At 33.6% G+C, this 22,334-nt stretch overlaps 1 protein-coding gene and 1 pseudogene across 13 annotated transcripts in view; both read right to left on the bottom strand.

Annotated features, from left to right (window-relative positions):
* Prpf40a (pre-mRNA processing factor 40 homolog A) overlaps positions 1–22,334 on the bottom strand; it is a 49,508-nt gene that overhangs the window by 22,143 nt on the left and 5,031 nt on the right. For all 13 annotated transcript variants that reach the window (XM_028876342.2, XM_028876415.1, XM_037204791.1 and 10 more), the window contains 3 exons: positions 14,074–14,154; positions 13,160–13,190; positions 11,694–11,710 (listed from right to left, as the gene is read on the bottom strand). In XM_028876342.2, the coding sequence (XP_028732175.1) occupies positions 11,694–11,710; positions 13,160–13,190; positions 14,074–14,154 (129 nt within the window). The remainder of the gene's footprint in view (positions 1–11,693; positions 11,711–13,159; positions 13,191–14,073; positions 14,155–22,334) is intronic.
* LOC114698243 lies at positions 10,165–11,687 on the bottom strand (annotated as a pseudogene).

The raw sequence follows: 22,334 nt of genomic DNA on the forward strand, positions 1-22,334 counted from the left end.
AGAATCATTATACATATGACTGCTCTCAGAAGAATAGTAACATTGTATTTTTTGCATAAGACAACCTTCCAGCAATATAAACCTACCCCAGTGGACAAAATATACAAACTACATATAGATATAACAGATATATAAAGGTGTATAAATCATGCATTTACCTAGTCTAATTAAAAAACAAAACAGTATTTGGACAATTTTCTAAATTGATCCCTTATAAAGACCCAGTTCACAAAACTAGGAAAAGTAAAGATGGTTTATTACAAAAAACACCAGCAAGGGGGGAGGGGCTGAATCCAAGTATTTCAAAACAAAGAAAGTGAGATTTCCATGTGAAATTAAACATATATCTACTCCTAACCAAGGGCCCAACAAAACAACTGAATAGTCTTATTTTTTCAATAACAGACTACTTTCTATACATATCACTAAGTCAAAATAAAACACAATTGGTATCACCTACTTGTTCAACACTAAGATTGTATTTTAAACTTACTGACAAATCTATTAAGACTGATTTTTATCTACATCACTTTTGTGCTTGCATAAGAAGAGAAACAAAGTTGTTATAATAGTCCTTAAATTTCCTCACAATAAAGTCACTTTTTAATCAGTTGCTCATGTCCATTAGGTTATAGTATCATCCACTAGAGCATCAATAACATTGGTGACATTTCTTTAAAAATAAAACAAAACACAACATAAGCAAAGAATGACCCTCATCATCTGTATATAATCATGGGATAGAGCACTAAGCCCAAGAACTGCCTATTTCTTAGCATTCAAAGACACAACCTATTGCTTGTGGTTTGCTGCTAAGTCCAGTGCCTTGATCCGTTTTTAAGAGAAGCTTCCTCTCACCCAAAGGTTTACTGCTGGGTAACATCTGACAGTACTCAGATCTACAGACAAAATGCCTAGTTATCTCTGTTCACCCTCTCAAATGAAGGAACAATGTTCCGATTGCTTGTTCCATTCAGAGGCAATTGGGGGGTCATTGTCTCTAGCTAGTGGGATCCTGCCAGCCCACCAGCCTCAAAGCTCTTTGGGGATATTGCCTGAATCCGAAATGGCAAGCTTTCAGAGTAAATGAAGCTGTGCCACTGAAAATGTACCCTTGATAGGTCTAGCCTTCAGACCACATACCTATCAAGGGTACAGTATCTATGGCGGCGAGAAATAAAAGACACCTTACCCCAGGAGTCCTCCCCTCCCCTCAGAACTGAAGATTCCAATGTTAATGGGCAGAAAAGAAGTATCTCTAATTTTTTGTGGTTTCATTCTTCATTTTCTTTGGTAACCTACTTTTTAATCATGAGACACTGGCAGGGCACAAAATCTGCACAGGTTTAAATGTGAATACAAAGTACCACACCTAACCATGAATCTCTATGGAATTGATACCTGCTACGAATGGGAAAAAATCCTTTTCTTTTTCGATTTTTCGAGACAAGGTTTCTCTGTGTAAAAGCTCTACCTGTCCTCGAACTTTCTTTGTACAGCAGGCTGGCCTTGAACTCAGAGTTCCACCTGCATCTGCCTCCTAAGTGCTGGGGTTAAAGGCACCAAGACAACTGATTAAAAATCTGTTTTCTTAAGTAGTGCATCACTAGGTATAACAATCACACTTTAGGGAAGTTTTGTTTTGGTATTTTTTTTATTAGTTTTGTTTGCCTTTTTTGTTATTATTGTTGTTTAAGAAAGAATATGAAGTTGGGTGGATATGGAAGTAGGATCAGAGGGAAGTGGGGAAAGGGAACAAATATAATCAAAATATACTGTATGAAAATATTAGTATTAAATAAGGGGGGGCAAAGACAAAATCTAATCAGAGATACATAGTAATAAATACAAAGAAACACAAAAATATAATGCAATGTGACAGCCTCCAATTTTTATGACTTTTTAATACCTGAATCCAATGACTGAAATGCTAAACAACAATACTAATTATTAAAATGCTCAATGTACTGGCATAGCGCCTTTTACCTAATACCCCAAATGGAAATATTACAATAAATAATATTGAAATCCAGTGGAACATTAAGGAATATTGTGAAAATTAAATTCAAACTACCTTGAAAACCTGGAATAAATCGATATATTTTAGATGCATAAGACTTAGCACATTGGAACCAAAGACTATAACTAAGCTAAATATATCGATAAGGAAAGCCTGTGACCAGATGGATTTCACTGCTGAATTCTACCAGGCCTTCAAAGAACCAATACCAATACTCCTAAAACTATTCCACAAAGAAATGTTTCCAATTTTATCTTACAAAGCCAGTATTGCACCAATTCCAAAATAAAACAAAAGAAAACAATACACGAATTTACCTTCAACATAGATGCAAAATGCTTGGATTCGAGACTTATAAGCCAAATATTAGGCTGGTACAAAAGAAATGATGGTTTTTCCTTGGTTGAAATTTACCACTTTGATAATGAAATATATTCTTTCTTAAAAGCTTTATTTTGAACTTGCACACTGAAATCAACCAGGCCCTGAAGTTGTAGAGATGTACAATGGATTTTGTACTTTCAATACCAATTTTTTAAAAAAGATTTATTATGTTACACTGTTTTGCCTGCAGATATTGAAGACCAGAAGAGGGCACTAGATCTCATCATAGATGGTTGTGAGCCACCATGTGGTAGCTGGGAATAAAATTCAACTCTGGAAGAGCAGTCAGTGCTCTTAACCTCTGAGCCATCTCTCCAGCCCCTTGGCATCAATTTTTAAATGCACGTATTCACCACAAAAACCAAGTCAAAGTCAGAACTAAGAAAAATAATTTGGTTTTTATCCTCTTCCATAACTTTGGCCCATTAACTTGTATTCAGTTCTTCCTTATTCTTTAATAATATATGTGTAAATTATTGGCTAGGTTTATATGAGATAAAGAACATGTGGTTTTATTCTAAGACTTTGTAATCTCATTCATTATTATACATTCTAAATCCACTTTTTAAAAAGCATTTTATGGTTTCAATTTTCTTTAGAGCTAAATGATACTTTATTTCATACATGTACAGGTTTTCATTATTCATTTATTTATCTGCTAATGGACAAGTAGGTTGGCTCCATTCCCTGCTACAGTGAGGAGAGCAGCAACAACACAGTGGTGCAGTTATCTTTATTGAAAGACATGGAATCCTCTGGGGACATGGACATGAGTGAAACAGCTAGGCCATGTCGGTCTATTTTATGTCTATGGGTGTTTTGTCTATTTAACTGTGTGCTATATGTGTGCCTTGTTCTCACAGTGGCCAAAAATGGACATAGGAACACTTGGGGTTGGGGAAACTGATGGTTGAAAACTGCCATGAGTGCTGGGAATCAAAGCTGGGTCCTCCAGAATGTCTTACCTGCTCTAGTCCCTATTTTTTATTTTTGAGCAATCTTCAAACTGATCTTACTCAGTTGACTTAATCTGCACTGCCATCAACAGTCAAGTTCAACACACTCTCCAACACTGTCATTTATTAATGAGGGCCATTTCGACTGGGTGAAGTATGAATTTTTGTACTTTTTCCTTTTTTATCTTGAAATTATCACTGTATTCTAATATTTATTTCTTTAGAGTTATTTTTAATGAGTATTTTTCCTAATTTCTTTCTTTCAAGAATACATTGCTGGTATATATGAAGGCTATTATTTTTAAACCAACTATTACAAGCAATGAGACTGAAGCTGTAGTTGGATTCGCTGTGTAATTCTACCAGACTATTACTGGAACCTGCAACTTTACTGTGTTTATTAGGTTCAAAAGTTTTCTAGTAGACTCTCTGGGGTCTTTTAAGTAAAGGGAATAAGGATAGTTGAAGTCTTCCTTTCCTATTTTTAATCACCTTTATGTCTTTCTCTTGTCTAGTTGAAACAGCTAAGACCTGGAGCACTGTATCAAATAAGAAAGGGGAGATTGGGCATCCTTGTCTTGTTCCTGACTTAAAGGAAATACTCAGTTTGTCTCCATTTAATATAACATTGCCTATTGGTTTGTTGAAACTTTACCAATGCCTTTTCTGTGTCAACTGTAATAATCATGTCTGTCTTTAAGTTTACTTACATGGTATATTACACTTTATGTAATGTGGAGCCAACCTTGCCTTTTGAGGATGAAGCTTCCTTTTTTATAATGTATGATCTTCTTAATGTGTTCTTGAATTTATTTTCCAAGTAACAGGCATTTCTGAATCTCTGTTCAAAGAACCTGTCTGTAGGTTTTTTTTTCATTCTTTTGTTTTTACCTGGTTTTGTTATTAAAATAATACAGACTTCATAGAATGAATTTCTATAGAGTGTTCCCTCTTCATTTTTTTACCTTACAGAACAATTAAGAACAGGAATGAGATCTTCCTAGCCAGTTTGATAGAATACAGCAGTTAATCAGTCTGGTCCTACCTAGGCTTTTCTTCAAGGGGAGACTTAATCACAGCTTCAATCTCATTGCTTGTAATGGGTTGGTTGAAATTAATTACACCTTTGGAATTTAATTTTAGTAGGTGATACAGATTTAGAAATTGTTCTGTTTCTTCCGAGTTATCCCATTTTTCAGAGTATTCATTTACAGTAATCTTCAATAGTGGTGTTTTTAAAATTGTGCCTTCTTCCTCCTCCTCCTTTTTGTTGTTGTTTTGAGTCGGTCTCTCTATGTAGCCCTAGCTGTCTTAGAGCTCTTCGCTATGTATACCAAGCTGGCCTCAAAGTCAGAGATCCTCCTGTCTCTGCCACCACACTGGGCTCCCTCTTTCTTTTTGTCAGACTGGCTAAAGGTTAGTTAATCTTAGTAACTTTTTCAAAGATGAAGCTTTGCTTCCTCAATTTTGTGTATTTTAATTTCCTTTTCATTAACTTCTTCTCTATTCTTTAGTTATTGCAGTCTGTGTTTGGGATGGGCCACTTGTTTTAGCTAGCAAAGATACCAAAGAAGGAAAAGGGTGGCATGGCGCACACCTTTAATCCCAGCACCCGGGAGGTAGAGTTTGAGGCCAGCCTGGTCTACAGAGCGAGATCCAGGACAGACACCAAAAGTACAAAGAAATCCTGTCTCAAAACAAACAAACAAACAAACAAACAAACAAAAAATAAAAAACAAAAAAAAAATACATTTATGGACCAAATACTGGAGATGGGCCAATACAAATACCGAAAGATATAAAAGATAATGTAAGTCCTGACAATAGTAGGGGACTTCAATATTAGGTAAGTCTTCCAAACTAAGAACAAATAATGAAACCTCACAGCTAAAATATACTATGAATAAACTGCGCTTAACAGATACATACAGAATATTCCAATCAAGAGGTAGGGAAATACTAGTTTTCTCAGAAGTATATAGAAACTTCTCCAAAATCAATTATGTCATAGAACACAGACCAAGTCTCAACATATACATACATACATGCACACAGATATAGAAACCAGTATTCCTTTTGTTCTACCAGATCATAATGGAATAAACCTAAAAATCAATAATAAGAAACAAACAAATTTTGGAGAATGAACAACACATTTTTTAAATGAATAGTCAGTCATCCAAACAACCGGAAAGGAAATAACGCAATTCATAGACAAATGATAATGAAAATACATTCAAATCAGAACCTCTGAGACACACTGTCAAGGTAGCCTAGAGAAGGTTATAGCAGTAAGTGATCATATTTAAATAAAAAAACACAACAGCAACAACAAAAAAGATATCAAAATAGACAACCTCATTATGCACAAGGATTTCAAATATTTTCTTTTTTCTGGGGGGGGGTGGTTTCCAAGACAGGGTTTCTTTGTGTAGTTTAGCCACGGCCCAGCTCAAATACATTCTTAATACAAGAAATTAGTGTTTTAATATGCATCTCTCATATTTTTTATTAAAGAATATTGGTCACTGTTTACTTTATATATGGAAATTTTAGAGAAAATGCAAATTCAAACAATTTTCTTAAGTTTAAAATACTGGTAAAGCAGCAAACAAGACTCAAAACATCAACAGTGCATTTGTTCCAGGAACTGATAACAAATATACTAACAATACAGAGGAGATCTGAGAAGTTTGCAAAGGAGAGCAAAGTCTTCAAGATGAGAAGCTAGGGAGCTAGCCATCCAAAGCTGGTAATGATCATCAACGCTGATCATTTTAAAAGAAGTGGCCAAAGAATTCAGTATGGAACATTCATCAGTCACTTGGCATTTGAAGAAAATTGGAAAGGTGATAAAGCTTGCTAAGTGGGTAGGGTGCCTCATGAACTGACCAAAAATTAAAAAAAAAAAAAAAAAAAAAAAAAAAAAAACCTGAACCTACATTTCCTTTTACTATGTGCAATAAAAAGAAACCATTTCTTGAATGGATTATGATATGCTATGACAAATGTGCTTATGTGTGACTATCAGCAATAACCAGCTAAGGTGGTTAAGAGCCAGAAGTTCCAATGTACTTTCTAATGCCAAGTTTGTATCAAAAAGTGGTCCTGGTCACTGTTTGGTGGTCTGCTGCAGATCTGATCTACCTCAGCTTTATGAATCTCACTGCATCTGAGAAGAATGTTCACCAAATTGGGCAGGTTTTCTAGCTACACTAAAAAAACTCAAATGCCTGCAGCCAAGTATGATCAACAGAAAGGGTTCAATTCTTCCCCCAAATGTTTAACAATACATGATATAACCAATACTTCAAAACTTGAATGAAGAGCTATTAATAAGCTCATTATCTAATATCTGATCTCTTGCCAACTTAACTATTTCAAACATTCTGACAGCTTTTTGCAGGGAATACACCTCTATAATCAATGAAATGAAGAGAATACATTCCAAGAATCCTACTGAATCTGGAAGGACTTTCACAAAATGGGAATAAACATAACTTTTTTTTTCTTTTCAGTTTTTTGAGACAGAGTTTCACTATGTAGCCCTGGCTGTCCTGGAACTCATGCTTGCCGTCCTAGAACATGCTCTGTAAACCAGGCTAACCTCAAACTTATAGACCCACCTGCCTCTGCCTCCCAAGTGCTGGGATTAAAGGCATGTAACAACACTGCCTGAACAAGCTTTTTTTGTTGGCAAAAATACACTGAGTAAAAATTGTTAATATGTTTATTAAAGAAGATGTGTTTCAGCCTAGTTTTTATCTGAAATTTATGGTCTGAAACTGCAATTCTTTTTTGCACTAACCCAATGTAATGGAATATTAACAGAATTACACGTTATGATCAAGTTCATTTCATCTGAGGGGTTCAGAATGGTTCAACATAAAATTCAATAAAAGTAACATAACACATAAATAAGATATAATATCCTTACTACATATAAGGGAAAAAAACAGTAAAACTCAACATGTGTTCATGAAGAACTGGGGTGTAACTCAGTTGAACGGACACCAAACTGGACTCAATCTCCAGTTCCACAATAACCTGGGTATGGTGATGTTCATCTGTAACATCAGCATTTGGGAGGTAGAGTCAGGATGATCCAAAGTTCAAGAGCAGTTTGGGCTACATAGAATTCCAGACCCTGTTTCTCTAAAGCAAAACAAAAAAAAAAACAGAGGGAGGGAGGAAGAAAGGAAGGTGAGAAGGTCACAGGAGAAAACAAACCTGCCCTGAAGAAATCTGGAAAAAAGGACCATACCTCAACATAAATATAGTATATGGCAAGTGTAAAGCCAGTATTAGATGAAAAGAAGAAAATCTCAAGGTATTTCTTTAAAAGGGGTGTCAATTCTTTCTACCTTTATTCAATAAAATGCTTGGATTCTTAGCAGTAGAGTAAGATAAAGAGGTACAGAAAGGAAACAGTATCAAATAATCCCTATTTGAAAATAACCATATATTAAAAAAAAATCCCAAAGATTCCACCAGAAAACTCAGACATGACATTTTCAGTAAAGTAGTAGAATGCAAAATAAACATGCAAAAATTAGTAGCTTTTATATATACTAAGCACTATATAGTAATTTTTTATATACAAAGAGTGAATACACGAGAAATAAATTAGGAAAATAATCCTATAAACCACAGCCTCAAAACAAAATAACTAGAAATACATCCAATTAAGTAAGTGAAATACCTTTATAATGAAAACTTTGTGTAACACCGAAGAAAGAAGGCAGAAAGACCTTCTATATTGCTCATTCAGCAGAATTAGTATTAGGAAATGGCTCAGTTACCAAAAGTAACCCAAAGCTTAAATGCAATCCCCACCAAAATCTGAAAAACATTCTTCAAAGAATTATACAATTCTTATGAATATCCAAAGCATTCTTCAAAAATGTTAGTCCTCTGGAGTCAGAAGAAGGCAATTTCTGAGTTGCAGGCCAGCCTGGTCTACAGAGACATCTACAGGAGATCCAGGGATATATTAACACCCTTTCTCAAAAATAAAAAAAAAAAAAAGCTTCTAGTTACCAACACCTGACTTCAAATTTCACTAAAGAGCTACAATAAATAAAAATGAACAATGAACAGAACAAGATACAAAGGAAAAACCAGACATGACTAGATTAGTTACCTTATTGTTATGAAGACACTTGACAGAACAATTTAACAATGATTCATTTTGGTTTAAAGTTTCAAAGTCCATTAAAGCAGAGAAAGTATGGTAGGTGGGCAAGAATCAGAAAGCAAAGCCACCCCCCTCTGCCTTTCTCCCTTTTATTCCATCTGAGCTTCCAGTCTACAAACTGGTGTCCCATAAACTTAAGATTCTGTCTTTTCCATCGTTTATCCACTGGAAATTTTCTCACAGAAATACAACTCACCAATCTTCCTGCATGAGTCTCCATAAAGCTCAGTTGACAATGAAAACCACAACCAAGGAAACAGGTTACAGGGGGAAAAAAATGAAACCAATCAAAAAACCCTCATGAATATTCAGCCATTTGATTCACAACTAGGAGTAACAAAATATATTGGAAGTATGACAGCTTCAGTAAATTATGCCCGGAAAACTGGGTGGGTATCCACTTAGAATGAAACTGGGTCTTTTTTTCTTATTTTATAAAAATAAATTCAAAGTGGATCAAAGGACTTAATGCAAGACCTAAAACATTGAAATCAGTAAAAGAAACACTTCAGGATATAGTTACTTTCTGGATGGCAAGTACCTCAGGAAATAGTATAAGAACTGACAAGCAGGATTTTATCAAAGTAAAAACTCATGCCCAGCAAAAGAAACAACACAGTAGCGAGATGGACTAAGAATGGTAGACAAACCTTTGCCAGCTATTCATCTCACATATACCCGGATTACATCAAAATGAAACACCCAAAGAACAGTACCATCAGTAAGTGGACAAGTGAACTGAGCAGACATTTTTGTCGTTTTTTGAAACAAGGTCTCTCCATGTGGCCATGGCTTTCCTGGAACTTACTATATGTAGACCAGCTAGCTTCCACCTCAGAGATCCATCTGCCTTGGCCTCCCAAGTACTTGGATTAAATGAATGTGCCACCATACCCAGAAAGCAGACAATTCTTAAGAAGTACAAAAGACCCATAAATAGAATCTCAATAGCCTTAGCTAAGAGGGAAATGCAAAGAAGTTCATTTACTTCTGGCAGTTAAAATTGGAATTCTTAAGAAAAGAAAAAACAACAAACTACAAATGTTGTCAAGGTTGTATGGGAAACAGGAACCCTCATACACTGTTGCTGGGAAGGTAAATTAGTATAGCCACTTCAGAAACATGAGGTTATTCAACAAACTAAACTAGGATTTGCTATCCCACTTCTCAGTTATATTCCTGAAGGAATCAAGTCAAAACACAAGGGAGACTTGCACACTCGTATTTAACAAGACACCCTCCAAGACAGACAAGTTATATAATCACCCTAGGTTCCAATAAATAATGGAGAACTTTTATAAAACAGGACTTAACTTGAAAAGGGACAAACAAAAGGAGGATAAATATATTCAAAGTTTATTATATGCATGCATGAACATGTCATAATGAAACCCATTATTCTATATATGAAAGGTTAATGAAAATAAAAATACATTTTCTTGATTTTATCCAAACTATTATTTTAAGGAGAAAGTTTTAATTATCTGTTTACTGTAAGATGAATAGTTTAAATTATTAGTGTATAAGTCAAATACTCTAACAATTGTAATGTTTTCTTCACAAGATAAAGCAAGTAACTACTAATACTTGCTATATTAAGTCTACTAATAAAAACATGAAAACAAATCAAGAGTAATTTTCCTAGAAGTTATACAATTTTTTAAAATTATGAGTTTCCTAAAAGAACTTAGAATATATACAATTCAACAAGTTTACTTTGTAAAAATCTAACAAAGACTTGGATGAACAGTTTGCATAAGCCATTTCTAGGAAAGTATGTGAGCCTCTAGGACATTATAGGGGTTATATAAGATTCTGCCTAAAAAAGTAAAAATTCTACATCAACGTTCCTTGGCTTCACCTATTTCTTACTCCCTGGCCATTCTGATTTTTTCCCACACCATACTTTTCTTACACACCAAAGTAGTGTCCTTGGTCATGCTATTAAGATGGTGGCATTAACCACAGGCCAAACAAATAGAGTTGTCAGATCTTGGATTTTTCAGACTTCAAAACTGTATGAAATATAAATCTTTCTTCTTGCCTTTGGTGAGGAGGGGGTGGGAGTATATGCACACACCATTGCAAATGCAGATATAGGCATGAGTCTACTGCTCTCTGTCTTACTCTCGTATCAAAATAGAAGTTTACTGATTTGTTTGGCTAAGCTCGTCCGCCAAATCTTGGGACTCTCCTGTCTTGGCTCTCAATGCTGGGGTTATAGGCATGTATGCTTCTACACTGATGATAAAGATTTGAAATTAAGTTCTTATGCTTGTAGAGCAAACACTTACTCACAGAGCCATCTCTCCAGTTCCAAACATCATTTTTGTGCCCCCCCCCCATCCCAATTCTTGTTTTTATTAACTCATGCACAACTCCTTGTCTTCTGGTTTGTTGAAAAAGTTAAGTCAGACAGACAACACTTGCCACAGTAATGTCTGTCAAAGTAACTGGCCATGAAATCTCCAGCACCACATTCATCAGGACACTCTTCACAAAGGCAACTAAAATTTTGCATTTTCATCCACCTAACAGAATTTCAGCACAGTCAACTTAACCTTTCTCTTCTGCTTAGTCTTCTTGGGAATGCTGTAAGACTTCTTCCTTTCCTCGGCACCATCAGGAAGTCTCAACACAGAATGAAAGGTGGACTTTCATGGAATGTTGTAGTCAGACAAAGTATGGCATTTTTCAGCTGCTTACCAGCAAAGCCTTTGATGAGCAGGAGGAATTCCCTCCTTAACCTGGAACTTGGATTTTACCTTTTCTATAGCATCTGAGAGTTTAACCTCAAGGGTGATGGTCTTCCCCATAAGGGTCTTTATGAAAATCTCCATGTTGGTGCTGTTCCCACCACAGATGGCCCAATGGAAAACTAAAAGCCTGGTTTTTTTTGTTTTTTGTTTTTTGTTTTTGTTTTTACAAAAGTAATTGGCCTTGGTATTTTGAAACAGTCACATAAAATAGAAATAATCTCTCCTAACTCTCATGAAAATTAGATTCAAAAATAGTTTCAACATTTGGCATGGGAAACTAAGGACTGGTTTAGCACATCAATCTTTAGAAAACAAGGATCAATGCAGTAGGTTAAAAAAATGTAAAGAAGCAAGTAATGAGTTTAAACAGTACTTACTGCACCAGATGCTGCACCTAAAAGACAAAATATTTACAGTGGTAAATGAAGTGATCCTTAACAGTTCCAATATTTATTATTATTTCTTCCTTTCTGTTCTTATTAAAGCTTATACGCTGTCCCATATTATCTGTTGACTTGCTTCCCATTCCACAAACAAAACATACATCTATAGCACATAGCATTTTTAGAACTTGAGCTTTCAATCTCCAAAGTTAATTGTCGGTTGCCAAAATGAGAAACATTTATCTTGCTTTCTGGCTATTCTGTCAATCTCATTTTATTCCTTTCTTTCTTATATATGCTACAAAAGTACAAATAATGCCTCTATTCTCTAACTTTTGCCAAATTCAGTTACTTTAATCCTATGCATGTGGTATTGTATATCACAGTACTCATGAGACACCATACACACTTGCTTAAAATTTAAATTACAATTAAATAATTTTAAAAAATAGTTCTTCAAATGAACTAGTCCCATTTCACATACCAATTACATGTAGTTAGTAGCAACTGTATGATACTAAGTATAGGTTACAGAACACTTCCACCATTGCAGAAAGTTTTGTTAGTGTCCTACACTACCATATATATAAGATGTAAGGGATTTCAGGTGTTTGTTAGGGACAAAGCTCATACAAATAATGTCTAACTTTAGAAACTAGTCAACTTAAAATGTTAAGTAACAGAGAAAGCAAAGACTGTACAACAAAACAGAACAAAGGTTTACATATATGGAAAGCATTTAATTGACTATGAGTCTCAACAATAGACACAAAGCATTGGAAGGGTAAGTTGACTATGAGGACCCAGGAGGTAACAACGACAAAAATGACTGTGAAGTAAGTAGCCTAGAAATCTATGACAAGAAAATACTTCACATCTAACAAGAGAAGCTACCATCTCTTCCCATGTTCCCTAAGTAGAAATACGGACTCAGGAGAGTTCTTTCATTAAGCAAATATTCTCTGAGCCCTGACTATGTTGACAGGATTGTTAATCACTGAAATTCAGATCAAATGTTTCAATATAAATCCTAATTACTTAATAATTATAAAATATAAAAAATTATGAGAACCAAAGGCTTTTTATATAATAAATTTGAATTAAGAATACAATTATAAATGCTATCTGTCTATTGTCAGATATTGAGAAAACATTAACCAATCATAAAGATCAGTTTTAAAAACTAATTTTATGTGCATGAGTGGTTTGTCAAAATATATGTATGTATAGTACATGCATGCCTGGTGTCTGAGGAGGCCAGAAGAAGGCATTAGATTCCTTTCAAACTCAAATTTCAAATGGTTGTTAACCATGTGAGAATGAGGAACAGATGCCAGGTCCTCTGAAAAAAAATAGCAAGTGGTCTTAACTGCTGAACTGTCTCTTCAACCCCAGATAACCACTTTCATCCCTTGTGAATATGCCTGCAACTTTCCAAATGAAGTCCACTATATACATACCTGCTGCTACATCCATACTATTTACTCCAGGCTGCAAGAAGAGAAATTAAATTACTACCATTCAAATTACTTAAACTACATTTTATAGAAATAAGGTACAATGAATCAGTCCCATGTGTAATCTATAAGCCATAAATTCAACCAACTGTAAAATTTCTGGTGGTTTCAACTCTGAGGCTTGCTATACATTACAAGAGATCAATAAAGTTGGGGTAACCTTAACATTTTAAGACATTGCATGGTTATCAATTGTATGCAGAACCAAAACTCTTCCCTTTCAATTCTGAAATCTACAAAGCTCTGAAAACCAAGTCTTATTAATTAACAAAACGAACCAATATTAACATATTAGAAGTAGGGCCAAAGATTCCACAAGATATTTTTGTAATGTAGTATATACAAACACTAAATAAAATCTTACTATTCCAAATAGGTATGTCCTACCTGTTCATTAAAACCAGTAGGCTCTCAAGAAATAAACATTCTTACACTAATATCATTAAAAAAAAAAAAAAATCACCAAATTACTACCTAAGTATGACAGTAAGTCTATTCAAGAATTTTCTAAGTTAATTTGCAATAGCTGAAGTTTCAATAAAATGGATATTTCAAATTAAGTCTTCTCATTTTTAAGTTGAATATCAATTTCTACTAGCATAAAATAAATAAAATGTCACCTTTGAAAATATTACAAGACTACTACAATGGTTTTTCTCTCACAACCTGTTTAAGTGCCTTGTTCATTATAGAATTAATTTAATCACTGACCATGTATATATATTGTAATGTAATGCTCAATTACAATTCATGTTACATTTTAGTGTTGGGGTGGTCTATCAAGTACATGCACATTATTATTTATATATGAAAGCAATCAAAACTCAGAAAATAATTATTTTCATAAGATTACCAACCGGTAAGGCAGGTTGCATGGAAGCCTGAGACATATGAGACATCATCATTCCTGACATTACAGAAGACATCATTCCAGGCATCTAAAATAAAAGTTAAAAAATGGTTACCATGTAAGATCCAAACACTTTATAGAACTGTAAATATAATTTAAGAATATAAACCACTGAAACTATGCTACTTTATTATATAAATAATATGCCTAGTAAGTGCTTGTTGAATGAATGAAGTATTCTATAATGATCCTGTTCCAATACTTACGCCGTAATTCATTTGTGTGGTAAAAATATTTTAATTAAGTAAATTTAGAAGAACAGACTATGTTAGTCTAACTTAAAACTTGAGAATACTCATTTTCTTTTATTTTTAATTGAGCATTGTTTCTTCTTTCTTTGCAACAAGACTATAAGATAAAAATGTATCAGAATTTTCACCTTTTATTCTTAATCTGTACTGAATGAAATTTATAGTAATCCAGTCCTTTTCACAATCTTAGATCTACAGTACTTAAAAATCTAAATACTGACTTAAAATATATATAAATAAAACCCTTTAGTCATAAGTTAAGTACAGAAAAGCACATAAATACCTGAACATATTAGTTTGTGAGAATTTAATTTAGTCTACTAATGACCAAATTAAAATCTGAGTATGTATTAAGCATGCGTAAAAACCAGATGGTTCATTTTCTAAAGCATCTGATCCAATATTCATCTATATTACATAAAATAAAATATATAGTCCCATATTAGAATTTTTAATATAGTAAGAGTAACAAAGGGATCTAAGAAACTTGTAGGGGGGAAAAGTTGTAATAACCATGGGTACTGGACAAGGAAACTGGTTATTCAAGCTTCAAATTAAACGAACAAGTTAAAAAATAGGAACAGAAAAATATAAGCACATTGGTCAATATGAAAATACAAAATTAGGCAAGAATATCTATGTGTAGTTTTATTACTTGTTAAAACTCAAAGTGAAATAGGCTGGCACACCTATAGACTTGCATGGAGTTAACTGATTTTAAAAAAAGAGCTAAAAATTATTTAAACTATTGGACAGAAATTATGATTACAAGAATGTGATGGATTACTTTGAAGATATGGCCAAATAATATTTCATAAAAAGCATAGAATTTGAAAACAAGCACGGACACCTCCAAAACCTACATACATCTTAGGAAAAAAGCAGCAGCAAGCAAGGAAAAACTATGCTTGCTTTCAAACCCATCTACCCTTCAGAGATATGTCTCACACTTGTGCTTAGGAAAACAAGAGTAAACTCAACAGGCAACTAACTCATCATTAGAAAGAAAGCACTTCAAAAGCACAGTGAGAAAATCTAAATATCCTATATTTACAACAAATAAAAAACTGGTACTACATTCCAAACTAGAATCCTATGATAATTTCAGAAGTGGTAGTTTGAAAACCAGGAAAAAAAAAAGTACTTTCTCCTAAGGAACAAAAAGTGCTTTAAAAAGTAGAATTTAAAACAAACAAACAAACAAATTAAAGGTAGCATAAGTATTAACTTAAAGAGACCATTCACTGTATCAATAGACGGAATAAACTAAGTTGAAACTAAACTGAAATTGAAAGTAAACTAAACTGAGTTGAACTACTGACTATAACTTAAAGACAAAAATCCCATTTAAAAAAAAAAAAAAAAAACAGCCACAAAACTCCCGTGATAGAGGTGCAAAATTTCAGTCAGACCAAAGAGACAGCAAATATCCACATCACACAAAGAAAAAACAGACCCGACAGATTTGTCTCTTTCACTGTCCTTCCTATTTCTCACATTTCAAACACTGAAATTGTTCATGAGTGTGGAATTTAGTTATAGTTAGAAAATGAGATGTGATAGGAAATACAAAGCTATAGTCTTCTTCAGCATTTTCCCTAAGTCTTGGCAGGCAGAGTCTAATTACACTTGTTTTACCTGACAAAGTTATCTGTGAGCTTTTAAATTTTTATGTAATTAAGTATTCTAAAATGATGGTATGAATATGAAACTAAAGAACATCAATATGAGAGATACTACACTTTATATAAAACTACTATAGAAATTTGATATATTTAGAGCTCTCAAGAGTTTTGAGCATGGTAGAAAGATCTATTTCCCTAAGCCACCATTATCAATTTAGGAAATGTTACAATGATTCCTGTTTCTATTATTCTAAACACAGATCATAGAGGTACATTTTAAATTTGCTGTCTCTGAAGTTAAATTCTAAGGCTTTGATTCAGTTATAGTAGTTTCTCGACAGCACCCCTAATTTGAGACTAATGATATATTTATTATATATTCTTTTTGCTGTTTTAACATCACAGTGTTAATGAAAGTGAATCCAGGCTGTAAACTTAAAGAAAAGTGGCGTTTTTAAAAAATCCTCAATAGTGGCTTAATTTTCTTCCCAAACCAAAACTGAGATAGCCATGTTTGTCTTCTTTGGCATGGTTCAAGTTTCTTGTTTCACACATGGAGGGTTTAGCCAGATCTAACTATAAAGTCTTTTAGATTTCCTATTTTGGGTTGCCCCCCCCAATGTTAATAAACCCTTAAATTCAATAAAATGAGGTTTACTAAAAAAGAAAAATCCTTATCTTAGTTGCTATGACAGTGCCACAACTATTTCATGAAACATTATTTTCTTCTAAGCATAAGTGGCCATTCACATTAGCTTAATGTGAAATGTATTATAAGATACTATACTTTGGCCAATATATAAAGTACTATAATAACTACAAGCTTCAGTTATTAAGAAAAGAGACAGAGTATTTGGGGAAAAGCGAACACCAAAGAGTAACAGCCAATGCTCTTAACCGCTAAGTCGTATCTCCAGCCATGGAGTAGGGGGGGAGATTTTAAAGCCATTTATCAGGATGTATTCAAGCCAGGTATTGTGGATGACCCTTTCAATAAAGCTACTACACTACTGGCCAAGGAAGGAAAACCAAAAGTTCCTAATCAGCATGGACAATCTCCCCAACAAGATCATTCCTAAAGATAAAAATACAACTGCAGATGTAAGCTCAATAGTAGAGCACTTGTCTAGTATGCCGGTGGCCTTGTATTCAGTGTCTAGTACTGGGAAAATAGATATTTAGAAGCAGCACATTGATTTATTGAGGGTAATAAATCAATGAGTAAAAACAAGTGCCCACCACACAACCTATTAAATTGTTCTTAGCATCCCAGATAGTTTCTAATCTTAGATATGAGTGTTTTATTTACCACTTTATGTACTTTAAAAATAAAATAAAAAAAAAACCAGTAAAAGCAGTATGAATGCTATACAAGTTGAACAAGGGACTGGAGAGATGGCTCAGCAGTTAAGAGCACTGACCACTCTTCTAGAACCTTGGTTCAATTCCCAGCACCTACATGGAGCCTCACAATCATCTGTTAACTCCAAGCACAGGGGATCTGATGACCCCATCTCAAAATAACAAAAACAAATTAAAAAATAAAACAGTAACATAAAGTCAATACATTTTCTGTTAAATATCTATATAAAAGGTAAACAGTATTTTTATAATTTGTTCACGTGTAGAAAACATTTATTAAGACAACTCCCGTGCTTGGTTTAGTTTACTAAATTATTATTCTAAAGTAATCAAATAGTCTCTTCCACCTCTTATCTGTGTTTCACATCCCATATTCAGTAACCTATGGTCAATGTAGGTCTAAAATATTAGGTTTGGCAACATTCTGTGCAAAACTTCAAGTAACCCTCATTTTACTTAATAATGGCCCCAAACCGTAAGTGCAGTAACAATGTAAAGGAGTTATCAGAGCACAAAATTTCCAAGGACAGATAAACTCTAGTATTATATGTCAACACAGTAGGGCATTTAAGAAAAAACAGTAACCATGTGTATATGGTTCAGTTTCAGGAATCCACAGGAAATCTTAGAACATACATACCTAATAAGAGGAGCTACCCTTCATGCTCTGAGGAAGCTAACTCAGCTGATTACATTTTATAATTTTACAGAGAGAAGCAGCCTAGCACAGCTATTAAGGTAGACTAGCAGAATTCCTACCCTAGCTTGACTTTAGGATCTTGGAGTGCTATGACATTGACTTCTCTGGACCTCAATTTCTCATCAACAGCAAAAATATTATCTGATAGGACTTATTGTGAGCAATCAAATGCAAAAATTAATGTAAGGCAATTTAAATAGTGCTCAACCAAAGATAGGAGGACAGCTACTGGAGTTGTCTCACAGTATTCATGGTTCTAATACCACCTAATGAATAACAAAATCTCCAAATACTTATCTCATATAAAATGGCAAAGTATTTAAATATAATCTATGCATAATCCTGGAAAATTTTAAATATCTAGATTTCTTACAATACTTAATAAATATCAAATGCTACATAGCTTTTATATTGCAAAATGCCTGAGCACATTCAGCACAGACACAAATCTTTCTCTAAATATTTTTGAATGATCAATGGCTGAATCTATGCACAGCACCTGAAAACATGAAAGACCAACCAACAGTATTTTGTTATCATTGTGCTTATTAAACTTTTACAATGAAAGAACGCTTTTCCTCAGCCATTCCTTGTCTATTTCTCAGGTGTTTTCTGTTTTTGTTTTTTGTTTGTTTTCCTCATTAAAGGTATCTAGTGAACAGCATAAACTTTTTACTTTCAATAGAAATAAATAATACATGTAATAAGTCAATCCCAGATTTAGAGTCAAACTTAATGCTGGCTCTGCAATGTTAGTATACAATTCATTTAACTCTTTAGACCATCCAGTTACCAAATAGAACCTGGACTAATAGAGCCAACTCACGTTATCAGAAAGGGGGACTAAATTCAATAAAGTACATGAATTTCTCAAAGCTTATACAGACATGAAGACAGAATTATAATCATTTACAACAGGCAACATAATAAATTCAGAAATGTAGTTGAATAAAAATGGGTACCACAGTATTTTTTAAAGAAAGTTCTAAATTCAATTTAAGAAACACAGAAAATTGTGGTTCTTAAGTCCTATAAAATTAAGGGTTTTAAATTTTATACTAAAAACATCATCTAAAGCCTTTGGGACACAAGACCGTTATAATTCCCTTTTCATGTTCTTCAAGCTAGATTCAGTATTACATCTATATACTTTGTTAGTACTGAAAGGGTAATCTGTAACATTAAATACAGCATGCAGAGACACACTCACTGATAAATACAATATGTGATTTTGTTATTTGCAAGGTGTACATACACAATCCTAGCTGAAACAGATCAATCACTGAATGTAACCTTCTGACTTATCAAGAGGCCTACCTAGTAAACAAGACGTAACATGACACTATTTTATTACAATGAATTTGTTTCTGTAAGTGACATACATTCTAAATCAATAAAGAATAGCATAGTAAACACAAATCAGCAATATAGTCTTTTAGTACACAAATCAGCAATACAAATTTATTAGTACATAAATCAGCAATAGTCTATTAGTATCATCACTAACTCAAGTATTTTGCATTATACATGACTTATGTGGATTGTCTTTAATATGACTGGTACCATAGCACATTACCATAAACACAGGAGCAGTATTTTTTGCTATGACCATGACAGCTATGTCACTGGGCCATTAAATGTACTTGAATACTATAGGAAACTGTAATTCAAAGTATTTGTATATATAAATATAGAAAATGTATAGTTAAAGAAATATAGCAGATCATAAATATTTTCAGGTCCACTCTAATCTATGAGACTACTATCATACATGTGGCCATAAGTTTACTGAAACATAATTATACAGCACATAGAAATCAATGAAGTCTCCTTCACAGAGGCAGCAACTTTTCTCGACTACATTTGGGAAAAAAAAAAAATCAAAAGTTTAAGATAAACCATTCAAATTTTTGATTAAATGAAAAATTAGATCCTTAGATACAACAAACTGTATTTCAACCCAAAACAGTTCTCAATTTCTGGCATTATAGTCCTTTAATATATATCCCTAAGAGCACCAAACCCACTTAGAGAAGTCAATTTCCACTTGAGCACACCAAGAAACAATGGACTTAAGCCCACCAAAGCAAATGACCACAACTTTAGTAACTGCTAGTTAGAATTAACCATTGCTTAAAATAAATGGAAAGCAACAGATGCTAAGTTGACTACAAAAAGGAAAAAAAAAAATCAAAGACTCATATGTATAACATTTCCAAGTACCCAGGAACATTCCCACACTCTCCTTATTGCCAGCCACTCCACATATCATGGGAGGCTTTTAAGAGCAAGCTACACATCGCACATTTATATAAGAACATTCATCAGAGATGTAAATGTCTGACAAAAAAGAAATGTGAAGGTATAAGATAACCAAACGAGAAACTATGAACATCAACAAGAGGACATATCTATCCATTCTTACTTATAGACCTTTCAAGACAGGCCCATTTCCCTAGGTAAACACTAAGAAAATGGGGTAGGGAGGGATCTTCTAGTACACCTGTTTTAGAATGTTTACTAAGTGTTAGTAGTATTTCTCATGAATAAGATGCTCCTAGGGAAAGGTGGTAGGGAAGATAGACAAGACAGCTTGCATCTGCTTTAAAAGGTTCCTCCAAGACTTCCCAATAACAGCCTTTTGTACATCTCAAAGAGAGAGCGATCCATCCTTTCAAACTGAGACAGTCTTCTCAGATCACTCCAAACATTAAACACTTCAAAACATTACTGCATCTCAAGTTTTGAACGAGTTCATATTTAAATAAGTTATCATCTAAATATAACTGAAATAAGCACATCTGTAGTCTTAGTATAAACTGTCAAACTCTAACCACAGTATAGAAGTAAAGACAACATTTGTTCTAGGCTAATATTCTTTATAAAGAAAAGTATTTGCTTGAGAAATGTAAATGCACAAAATTACCTAGATTTGAGAATTTATTATGTGCCTTTTTACGACTGGCTAATATTAAAAATAAAAACAACAAAGTATTTCACCAGTAAGGTAAACTAATGCACTGGCTATCTCGAGAAACCTCTTTTACAAATTTACCTTTTATGTTATAAAGACGTATATGGCAAGATTTCATTCTCAATGACATGACACATACATGTGCCTATCATTAAGTGAAGTATTTAGATGTCTTTACTTAAAAAAAAAAAAAGGACAGAAAAAGAAATCCCTTAATTACTTCATTTTATCTGTTTTTGCTAAGTGAAAAGGCCAATAATGATTCAGATACTAAACACAGAGACAATGTAAAGTCACAAGTAACCTCTAGGCACACGTGATCAGTTACTTTCTAGCTTACATTGTAGGAAATAGTATCTATTTGTTTCATTCATTCAACAAGTATTACTGAGCACCCACAACGCACCAAGAACTGTGCTCAGCACCTACAGAATTATTAACAAGAACAACTTGGTTCTTGTTCTGTAAGAGCTTAAAATCTATTACTTGTTAGGAAAATAGCAAATCAGAAAACATTAATGAAAAAATAAAGGAGGAAAATGTCACAAAGTACCAAAATAAAAGAGTAAAAATTCCAAGCATATCAAATAGGTGTTAAATAACTTAGAGAGGAAGTAAACATTGTTCAAAATTATTTCTGAGGAAATAATTTAGGCAAGCAAAAATGTCATGGTAACAGTGATCTTGAAAGCAAGAGGGCAAAGACAGCAGCATAAGCTTAAAGTAAAGAGCTCATATAACCATTTAAGGCACCATGAAAAGATTAGTATGAAAACATGCACCACTCATTGCTTTGGCATGTATTGCTGTGGAATTTAAATACTAGGCCACAGATACAGAGAAACACTAGAGATTATTGAGCAAAGAAATACATTTTATTTTTTATATTTTTTTTATAGGAAATAGCAGCCTTGAAGTAAGAAAACCAGCTCAAAAAAGTTGAGTATCCTAGGGATGGGAATGGGACAACCTGGGCTGTTACAGATCTGTGAGTTTGTCTTTGATTTTGAGAAAATAAAATTCATTTGTAAAATATAATTACTCATGGATATCTATTAAAAATTCACCCCCAAACCTGAATAATTAATTAGAAATTTTATTTCCGTATTAATCCAAGAAAGTTGATACCACAAGCTGTTAAATCTGGAAGGGAGCTCAAGACTTAATTTCATTCTTTTCATTAAAGAGGAGGAAAATAAACACTCAAGGAAGAGTAAACCAGCTAATAGGACTCTGTTGGGCAAAGGCAAAACTCAGCTGATAAAGAGAGCAGAATTTAATGTTCTTGGTGATTAA

This window comes from Peromyscus leucopus, chromosome 4 (assembly GCF_004664715.2).
Source record: "Peromyscus leucopus breed LL Stock chromosome 4, UCI_PerLeu_2.1, whole genome shotgun sequence".
Classification (NCBI taxonomy): domain Eukaryota; kingdom Metazoa; phylum Chordata; class Mammalia; order Rodentia; family Cricetidae; genus Peromyscus; species Peromyscus leucopus.